At 42.4% G+C, this 10966-nt stretch overlaps 2 protein-coding genes across 3 annotated transcripts; both read right to left on the bottom strand.

Annotated features, from left to right (window-relative positions):
- Positions 1–201: 201 nt before the first annotated feature.
- PTP4A1 (protein tyrosine phosphatase 4A1) lies at positions 202–5061 on the bottom strand. 2 transcript variants are annotated; one of them, XM_005888139.3, is made up of 5 exons: positions 4923–5061; positions 3632–3724; positions 3212–3342; positions 2299–2373; positions 202–1576 (listed from the first exon to the last, which is right to left on the bottom strand). In XM_005888139.3, exons 1-5 carry the CDS (start codon positions 5025–5027, stop codon positions 1459–1461), a joined length of 522 nt encoding a protein of 173 aa, XP_005888201.1. In that variant the 5' UTR covers positions 5028–5061; the 3' UTR covers positions 202–1458. The 2 variants fall into 2 exon arrangements, with proteins under 2 accessions (XP_005888201.1, XP_070232260.1); XM_070376159.1 differs by having other exon boundaries at positions 202–1572.
- A 267-nt stretch (positions 5062–5328) lies between these two features.
- Positions 5329–9781, bottom strand: LOC138989128 (uncharacterized). Its single transcript, XM_070376160.1, has 2 exons — positions 9647–9781; positions 5329–5470 (listed from the first exon to the last, which is right to left on the bottom strand). Exons 1-2 carry the CDS (start codon positions 9683–9685, stop codon positions 5375–5377), a joined length of 135 nt encoding a protein of 44 aa, XP_070232261.1. The 5' UTR covers positions 9686–9781; the 3' UTR covers positions 5329–5374.
- Between the last annotated feature and the right edge of the window lie 1185 nt (positions 9782–10966).

Here is a 10966-nt window from a genome sequence, read left to right as displayed (position 1 = left end):
TTGGTCCAAAGTCATCTAAACCTTAAAAAGTTTATAGTGGAAAGCACTTTCAATAAAGTTCCCTGTGTCTGCAAGGAACTTATGTCAACTTCATTTAATCCTTCACTTGTTAACCAAAATCCACACTTCAAATAGCACTAAGACCAATTCTTTCACATGGTGTCCTACAAAATAAGTTAACGAGAAGCAAAACAACTTCAGTGACGATAAACGCATATCATCGTTTATTTAATGTTTAAGCTCTTGCACTAGATTTTTACAAGCTGGTGAACACTGACAAATTATTTCTCCCACAGAACTATAACCACTTGTTCCCGGACAGTATAAATAGATGGTTGAGCTAACGTTAATACACATCACCATTTTATCAATTACATAATAAAACAAATCGTCAAGTATCCAAATATTAAGTTACACAGCTCAAAAGGTATATAAAATATTAAACGTCTGCTCAATTCATTAGCAGAAACCCACTTTATTTTGCAAGAGAGGCTGGGAATCACACTTAAAACTAAGTCGGTAAACAACTTCAGGTAAGTATGAAAAAAAATTACAAGAATTTCAGAAATTTTGATTAAGAATTATTTTAGTTACAGTAACAAAGTATTTCTACCTTTTAAAAAAATATTTACTAAATTAAAGCGCATATTCTACATGTTCTGCACAAGACAAAGGCAACATTTTACTAAAAATACTTAATAGTCCCCTCCCATTCTTTTTTCAGGCCCTCCCTGTAAGTTGCACCCCAAAGTGCAAACATTAAAATGAACTGTAAGGCTTTTGTCTGGAGACATTAAAGACATGTGCTTCTGTACAATGTAGATTTTCAAAATGGAGGCCTTCTACAACATAAAATGAGATTTATAGAAAGATATTAAATAATCACTGTAAGACTTGGTTAATTAAAAAGGGAGCAAATCTGATGGATACTGGTATGAATGTGGGAGATGTAAACATATTGTGAGCAAACAAACCTCATAGGCCCTATTTTCTATGTTTGAAATGATGCAAGGAATAAACCACATAAGGTCCAGAGTGTTCATAGTTCCTGGGATTTGTTCTATATGATACTAAAAATATACAAGTATTGTGCTGGGTATTTTGGCACCTAGTCTTTCTAAATTTATTACATATTGGTAAGATTCTGGCATGGAAACAGATTTAATGACATGACTCAATACTGCATGATTTCAGGAAAGGTCAATTGGTACAAATTATAAGCACATATTAAATGCTGAACAGCAAGAATTCTTTACTAGTATCCAAATAGGTTTATCATAACCTGAACAGAGACTACAATTCTGCCAGGCCTATGGCCTGGTAAAACTGCTTTTCAACACTCCTTATGGAAGCTTCATCAGACTTATTCACCAAGTCAACCGGGCTATCTGCTATGTATGACAAATTCCATCCTGTCTCAGGTTCCACTTCCAATCAATGGCATCATGCACCCTGGTTTTACTGAATGCAACAGTTGTTTCTATGTCCATTGGAGTCTTTGAAGCGCAGCCGCATTTTAGGACGATACTTCTCCAAATACAAAAGTTGCTTGCTGTTAAAAGCTCCTCGCCGCTTTCTAGAAGGAAGAAAACAAAGGACGTAATTAAAGCAAAGTCCTTCTGGCATATTAACATTTACTGTTCCATAGCAGGCAATTATCACCTTTCTTGTAGCAATTTATCTTCTGATTATTAAATTGTGACTTAATGGAGAAATATGGACTGGCAACATGTGTAAAGGGGAAAAGAGCTGTAAAAAGTTAATTTTCTCAATCTTTGGGGTGATGGTGATTAAAATAGTCAAAATTTATGAATCCATTCATATAAAGTCCAAGAAAAGGCAAAACTAGTTTACTGTAATATGTAGCTGAAAGAAAGTGCCTCTGGTGGCTGGGAGACTACAAAGAGCATGAGGGCATTTTCTGGAATCACTAATATATTCTATACACTGCATTGAGTAGCTATTGTATTTGGCTGTTATGGTCATCTATCTGTGAGATCTGTGCATTTTACTCTATATAAACTACACCTCAATAAAAAGGCAAATAAACAACTTCATCAAGAATTTAAAGTAAATCAATAATTCACAGAATTATTACTGGATTAGAATTTTTATAGTATGAACATCTATGTGAATGGGAAAGAGATTTCCTGGTGTCAATACTATCTCAATAATGAACAAAATGGTCAAATAGGCTCTTAGAAACAAATTGCTTTCATAGTATTAATATATTTAAATTCACCAACATTCAATGAGGAAATAAAAAGTGCAAATGAAAAGAACTTATTAAATACATACTGTCTTATGAACTGTACTGCATCTTCATATTTCATTCCACCTTCAATTAATGCTAGGGCAACAAGCACTGGAGCTCTGGTGAAGAATTTTTGATATATTATTTTTCAAAGTCAAATTCTGGAAAATTCAATACTCCAAACATTCCCCTATCCAAAACCACTATTATTTATGCCACACTTCCTGTGTTAGTATTTATAGAAAATGTTGGACATTAATAAAATATCACTTTCGCATATCCAGGTTTTCATCTATAACAAAAAGAAAACTAGTAACTACATAAACTAACACAAGTAAGTCTAGAAATTAAGACTTCTATTACTGGAGAGCAGTATCTTGATAAATGCTGACAATATTTCCTTAAGTTCCTAGCAGTGAAAAATACTTTCCACTTAAGTATCTTCCAGAAAAATTTGCTTTGTTTCATGATCAATTAGACTGAGACACAGCTGCATGCCCACCTCTCCAGGGCCATGCTGTTTCATTTCACTCTTCTCCACTTGGACTTTTTTGGGGGCAGCAGGGGCCAAGGGCATTGGTAATAATATGGACACATGTATTTTGGCACTACTGGGTAATGAGTTCCTACTGAATCAGAATGCAAAAATATACCACATTCAATGCAAATCCATCTTAGTGATTTTCCCAGTAAGCTCGGACAGTGACTATAGGTACAACTTAGAACACATAATTAAGCAATTCTGCCCATAGAAGCAAGTATAATAAATTTTAGCAATAGCACTCGTCAGTTCCAAATATACTGGAATACATTACTCTGTTACACTCACCTACTTTCAGTAAGCCAACAAAGCAAATTGATTCACAAACTGGTGACTGTCTTTACAGGAGCCAAAAATGAAGCTTTCACTAAGAATTAAGATCGACACCATTAAATGGGTTTACAAAACCCTCTTACCTGCCAAGGCCTGCAACACAATGAACAGCAATACAACAACCAGGGTCTTCACGAAACTTAATTTTCACAAGACTTAACCAATCATCAACAATCTGGTTAGATGGTGGTGCACCATCATCAAAAGGCCAATCCTAAGTCAAAAGAATATACATTTTAGATTTTTAATATAAATACCACACTAATAATTCTAAAATTCTAACACCCAAATGTTTTCAAAAGCATTTTATCTTTAGTAAGTGCTTCTTTATGAAACCCCACAGTCAAAGAAATGCAAATAAATGCTGAATCTTTATGAAGATCTTTTATTACTTTAAATCTCTGGTCAGCTTTCACCTTAATTGGAAACTAAGACTATAATTTTATAACAACTTAAACTTGCAGCACAGTACTATAAACACAGAGGAACCATTAAACACTTACAAGAACATGGATGCCTTCTTTCTCCACAAGAGTAGTGTCATAAGTTGCTTCACATACTCTTACGATTGTGGTGACTCCATACTTCTTAAGTTCCTGGATAAAAACATGGAAACAGAGAAGGGTTTATACAAACGTTTTTTCTTTTGTTTTGTTCTTATTTTTAATGGGCTCTAGAGGATGGGATGGGAAAATAATCACATTATTCTTGCTCAGTTTGTCATTTTGATCATCTAATAGGTACTGCTGGTTAACAGAAAATCATATATGTTGAAAAGAGAAGCAATCTTTTACTTTAAATGACTATACTAAAATAGCACTGAACAGCAATGTTAAACCACAGATTTTTAATAAATTTTAAGTTAAAAAAAAGTCCATGACCCTTCATTTACTGAAGTTGTTTACAGTCATGGCAATGCTGGCTGGCTGAGGCACTGACAAAGAGAATCAGAAGCCATTCAGGAACCAAAGGAATAACTCATGACAAAGTCATCTGACTTGACATATATTAATTCTTTAAACTTCTTCTCATTTGCAGCATACAGTATATAGTTTAGAGCCTTAAAAATATACTTAAAAAATCTAAAATCTCAAAAATGCAGTGTTAAACTTCCCACCATTTAAGATTATAGGCTTTGAAATGCAATGTATTATTACTAATTATAACACTTGGCATTTAAAAAATACATTGATGATAATAAAATTTAAAAGCATTTCTATGATCTGGGGGGGCTATTTTTTATTTGATTATCTATAGATATTTATAAAATGAAATGCATGTGCATACAAATTAATTATTCAACATTACAATCCTTTCTGACAGTCAAGAGGTTAAGCAGTGAGACAGTTTTGACTATCTAGCAACCACCAGAAACACAGTTAAATCAGTGGCTGAAGATTGTATCCTAAGTGTCAAGAGGGCCAAGACATAAACTAACTTTGGTTTATAGTTGTCAGCCATTATGCTTAGAAAATGTAAAAAACCCACAAAGTGAGCCTCCTTCCAACAACTTTATAAGCAACAGCCACAGGTAACAGTTCACATATAAATTTAAATGAAGAAAACTGTGAGGCATGAAGAATTAGATATTAACTTATAAACCTAATCTATTTCAAGTACATGGCCTTCTCAAAAATGTATAAAATAATTCACCTAACCTAGAGAAGACAGTGATATTTCTGGGAGTTGGAGCTATTGTCATCAACCACCTCACAATTTTCAAAACACTGCTATATAAAAGCTCCACTATTACACTACAATCAGTTTAAGCTATTAAAAAGCATCAAAACTCACCTCTATAAATTTGCTTAATGTTGCATTAGTTGGGTTGTGTGTAATAAGAAATCTCATGTTCCTGTATGTAACTTCCACAGGAGCTGGGCGGTTCATTCGAGCCATGTTAATTTAGTTAAAAAACACTCAATAGGGATATGAAAGAATTTAAAAAATTGAATACAGAAATGATGCAAAGAAACACAGTCAACTTTAATATACTCCACTTGAAATTCTCAGTGCTTTTAAGTATGAAGTTGGGAGTAATGAATGAATGAACCTCTTAACAAGAAGCAGCAATTTTTCAATCCAGTAATACTGAGGCAATAGAAAGGAAGTGCACTGAGGTTTACCCCATCCAGATCAGAACTCTTGTATAAAAATGCTCTGTGGATTTCAATTCAACACTTCTGTGTCCAGGTTAACCAGTCTTTTGGGGGCTTCTTGGTTGAGCAGTAATGAATTTCTGCAGTTCACTTGTCTGCATAGAGGTCGTGCTGTGCCTGGCAGTAATCTCCACTGCCCTTCAGAAACTCCATAAATGTGTGACCGAGAACACCACAGAACTGCTGTTTAAAACAGAGAAAAATGTTGCTTTCAATTCAAAAGGAACATGTTTTTACAGTATTTAACTGCATAGCTATCTTTTCAAATTCTGGCCCAAGCTAACTTTTTAACTTTCACTTGAACCACAAAAATACAGGGTGACTACAGGTTAAGTCAATAAGCAAAGATTACTTTAAATTAAAATTACTGATCTAATACAACTACTGCTCAAAGAATATCACTGTTACATTTGGTGAATATCCCTTATATACATTCTTCTATTAATTATTCCTTTTAATACTCAGCTATTTGCTTTACACTGTTATAAACTATTATGCACAACTTTCTATATTGATTTTTTCCAACTGGCAAAATATTGTTACATATTACAAAAATTCACTATATTGGTCAATACATTAAGAAAAGAAACTCATTTTCAAAATGCTACCATATATACTGTCCCATTCATTCCTTCACAACCTATTAACTTACTATTTCCCTTTAACAGTTATCCCTCATTTGAGTCTGGAAGTTTATCAACTGGTTACATGAAACATAAGCACACTACATACACATACATAGAACTTCCATTTATAACTATAAAAAACATGTCCATAATTGTAATACTCTTTTGTTGTTTGTATTTTGGGGGAACCTTCAAACACCATCCAAAGGACCACCTTATTAAGCTTCTTGCTGCCGGTGGGGGCCTGATCCTCATTAGGAAGCCTAAGCCAGACAGTGACGTGACTCAAACCATCAATACAGTCGTGTACCATGCCAAACCTGATTCTGATCAGCGCTTCTGCACACAGTACATCACCTATGAGGACTTTTCTAATCATTGCCCAGAAAGGGTTCAGCAGGGCAAAGTCTGGATGGCTCCTTCCAGCTGGTTTATAGATTGTGTGATGTCCTTTGAGTTGCTCCCTCTTGACAACTGAACTCCCACAGTGTGATAACCTAGTGATTGCACTGTTTTCATCAGTCACATTTTTACAAATAGGTACACTCATTCATCGGAGAAGGCGATGGCACCCCACTCTAGTACTCTTGCCTGGAAAATCCCATGGACGGAGGAGCCTGGTAGGCTGCAGTCCATGGGGTCGCGAAGAGTCGGACACGACTGAGCGACTTCCCTTTCCCTTTGTATTTTAAAATCAAAATTTCACTAATTCCGTCTTAAACTGAAATCTAATCCAAAGAAAACAACAGAGGGAAGTGTAGTGTTGTTTAGTCACTACACTGTGTCTGACTCTGCAGCCCCACTGACTAGTCCATCAGGCTCCTCTCTCCATGTGATTTTACAGGCAAGAATACCAGTGTGTGTTGTCACTTCCTGGGGTGGTAATCTAGGGGAACTGGTGTCAAGGGGAACTGGTGGTGGGGTGGTGTGAATTACCTTACATTTTGCCCACAAGTCTCAAAAAGCAAGTTAACTGTTACCAATTATACTTTTCCCAAGTTCCTCTTAAAGACCTAAATGAGTTTTATGCTAACATCAAACATAATATGAATGTTCACAGGATATTTTCAGAATATATACAGGAAAAGCACTGATGTTGACATTAGTCTTCTTCCAAGTAGTTTATAAGGAACTTGTGTGGTGGGAAGTAAACAGGACTGAAAAAATATTAACAGCAGGTTAACAAGAGCACTAAGAGCCAGCCACTGCCTCTAACACGTTACAGGTATTCTCAGTTCAGTTCAGTCGCTCAGTCCTGTCCGACTCTTTGTGACCCCACGAATTGCAGCACGCCAGGCCTCCCTGTCCATCACCAACTCCCGGAGTTCACTCAGACTCACGTCCATCCAGTCAGTGAAGCCATCCAGCCATTTCATCCTCTGTCGTCCCCTTACTCCTCCTGCCCCCAATCCCTCCCAGCATCAGAGTCTTTTCCAATGAGTCAACTCTTCGCATGAGGTGGCCAAAGTACTGGAGTTTCAGCTTTAGCATCATTCCTTCCAGATCGCAGGGCTGATCTCCTTCAGAATGGACTGGTTGGATCTCCTTGCAGTCCAATGGACTCTCAAGAGTCTTCTCCAACACCACAGTTCAAAAGCATCAATTCTTTGGCGCTCAGCTTTCTTTACAGTCCAACTCTCACATCCATACATGACCACTGGAAAAACCATAGCCTTGACTAGACAGACCTTTAGTGGATAAATTAATAAAATCGTTATACTACTTCCTTAGAATGAACAGTTTATTCTGGCACTTTTCCAATGACAGTGAATTAAAGCAATCTGCAAAGCTGTTAAGGTCAAGGGCTCTTATTTCAGTATTCTGATTTCCAAGTGCTACCCTCTTTCAATTGCAAGTTATTTTATAGAGACAGTATTGCACACCACTGATTTCCATATTTAACAGCTAAAACTCCTGTTACTGCCTAGTCTGGCCACATCTTTTCCAAGTAGGCTGTTTAAGGAGAAATCACAGAAAGAAATAATTTATTTAACGAAACGGTGGTTATTTTAGGATTTTTTTTTTTTTTTCCTGAGTGGAGCCACGCTGTGATTGTGGGGGGTGAGGGAAAGACAGATGATGGATTTCCACAAAAGCATAAATATCTAACGTCTTTCTGTTTTGCCCAAGACGTTCCCCTATTTCCAATTTCTTCTCCCAGCAAAAACTATGATAGGAAGTTTGGAAATCCCAAGTAATTTCCCCATCCCACTATCAACTGCATATAATCACAGAAACACACACGGCCGGGGCGGGGAGTTGGGGGTGGGGTTGGGGTGCGGCGGCAATATCTGTACAGAAATTTGTCATATTGCAGAGTCAAAGCAATATATCTCTGTAACTGTTTGACAAATGGTTAATTGGAGTTTCTCCCACAACTTATACTTTCTATAATGCACCTGGAATAGTGCATGTATAAAATGCTGCTTACTCCTGAGAATGATCTAGCATTCCTGTCTTCAACTTTTTCACTGCCATCACACAAAAATTCATAGAAAAAGAGTAACAGGATGGGAATTTCCTAGCGGTTCAGTGGTTAGGACTACGTGCTCTCACTGTGCTGTGTGTTCAGTCGCTCTGTTGTGTCCGACTCTTTGCGACCCCACGGACCGTTTGCCCGCCAGGTTCCTCTGTCCATGGGGATTCTCCAAGTAAAAACACCGGAGTGGGTTGCCATGCCCTCCTCCTCCAGGCATCTTCCCAACCCAAGTCTCCCGCATTGCAGGCGGATTCTTTACAGTCCGAGCCACCAGGGAAGCCCGAAAATACTGGATTGAGTAACCTATCCTTCTTCAGGGGATCTTCCCGACCCAGGAATCGAACCGAGGATCCGCGTTGCAGCCGGATTCTTTACTAGCTGAGCTACCAGGGAAGCTCTGCGCTCTCACTGTCAAGGGTTCAACCCCTGATCGGTAAACTAAGATCCCACAAGTCTTTCCTTGAGGCCAAAAAAAAAAAAAAAGGCTCATAATCTAGATCTCATGAAATCAACGGTGCCAGACTACTGTGCAAACAACTTAGTATTCGTGGAATACTAGAGAGTTCCACGGGTGGGAGCTCAACCTCACTGGTCTGGTTGGCCACGGTACCACAAGCCGGCGAGAGGCAACAAGAAGAAGAGTTTCAAGAACAGCCCGAAGGCCCAGATTACTGAGCGCCGTGAGTCGCTCGAGGCCTGAGCGGAGCGTGCCAGCCGCTCCCACGGCTCTAAGGCTGGCCGCTCCTCGCCTGCCGGCGCGCCCCGCCTCGGGGCGGCGACAAGCCCAGACTTGCTCCCGCCGCCCGGGAGGGGCGGGCGGCTCACCTGGCGGGGCCGCGCAGCCTGGGTCACGGGTCTGCGCCGCGCCTTCAGGCCGGCGCCGAGGCCATTTTGTCCGAGCGCCGGTCGCGGCCGCGGAGCGCAGGATGGCCGCACAGGCCGAGTCCCGCCGGCCGGCGCCGGAGTCCCGGCCCGGTCCGCAAGCGCTGCGTTGCCCGCCCGCCGCGTCCGGGGGCGCGCCCGCAGCACTGACGCGCAGCCCGCGCCCCGCCCGGGCCACGTCCCCGCTGCCGAGCCCCGCAGCAAACAAAGGGGCCTGGGGCACCGGCCGGCCCGCCGGACGTCAGGGCCGGCGACGGTCACAAAGCGGCTTCTGTGCCGCAGGCCGCCCCGCCCGCCGCCGGGCCTCGGGCCGGGACGCGGGCGGGCGCCAAGCTGCTAACAAAGGCGGCGGCGCGGGGCGTGCGTACTCACAGGAATATGTCTACTCATTGAAGATTGTGGCCTAACCATACAGCCGGTCCCGAGGCGGCGGCGGCGGCGGCGGGGCAGGGGCGGCGGCGGGGGTCGTGCGGTGGCGGCGGCTTCGCAGGCGGCAGGGGCACCGGAGTCGGTCCTGCTGTGAGCGGCCCGGGGAAGAGCGCGCAGCCTCGCCGCCCGCAGCCCAGGCAGCCAATGCGCGCGTCGCGGCGCCCTTGCGTCATAGGGTCTTCCATTTATACGCGGCGTGACGTAAGGGCCCCGGTGACCAATCGCGGCCAGGCTCCAGGCCGGGCGCCGGCGACAGGGGGCGGAAGCCCGGCCCCGCGGACGTCACGGCGCGGCGGCGGCTACCGGCGTGAACCGGTTGATGAATGGCGGCGGCCGCGGTCGGAGCGCTGGCCGGCGGGGGAGGGGCGGGGAGGTCCGGGAAGGGCGCGGGAGGAAGACCGGGGGCGGGAGGGGAGGCCGGGAACGGGAGGAGACGCTCAACTGCCTGACTAAAACCCCAGAGGGCTGAGGACACTCTCGTCACCGGAGCAGGCCTGAAGCTGGCCTCGGCTCAGCACGCAGTGCCCGCGGGGCCGGCACCGAGCCGCAGTCCCGGCCCGGGCTCCTTTTGCTGAGAGTCAGATCACAGTCCGCTCTGCCCGCGGTTTCCTCGGGCACCGCTCCCCGCGATCCCCTATCGCCAGAAAATGGTTCTGCGGGCGAGCCGAAGCGGGCGCTCTCGAGCAGGACTGGCGTGATTCAGCGAGCAGCCCACAGGAGACGGGAGAGTGCCTTGGATGCGCATAAACGCTCCTGCTCCCCACAGGCGGCTTTGGTCCCGCCTTCACACGATGCATGCGGGTGACTGCAGTTGGTTCGAGCGTGGCATTTGGAAATCGCATCCGTCCATTGTACCTCTGCTCATTTGATGTGTTGTCACGGATCATGAAAGGTTAGGCAGCGTTCTAAAAATTAATCTTCGGCTTGGTCAAGGATTGATAAAATTGCGTCAAAGCTACGGCTTTCCTTTTTGTTCGTTTTCAGAACTCTTTCACTCTCTTCATAATTGAGGCCCATCACCATTGTTCTCTTACACAAGGGCAGCTCTGTCATTTATAATCTGAAACTTTCTCCTCTACTTTCTAGAAGGAGTAAACCCAAATTTTACTTGCTTTGAAGAACTCGGTTTTCTACTAATATTGAGACCTTTTGTTTGCTGTTTTCATTGAGCATAGATTGGAGAGGCTTTAGGGATCAAATTTTTTCTTAGTGTACAGACTGATTTTAGAATTTATTAGAGCTTCTACTTAGAAGCTGCTTGCA

This window comes from Bos mutus, chromosome 9, assembly GCF_027580195.1.
Source record: "Bos mutus isolate GX-2022 chromosome 9, NWIPB_WYAK_1.1, whole genome shotgun sequence".
NCBI lineage: Eukaryota > Metazoa > Chordata > Mammalia > Artiodactyla > Bovidae > Bos > Bos mutus.
This window is presented reverse-complemented; position numbering and strand designations above follow the sequence as displayed.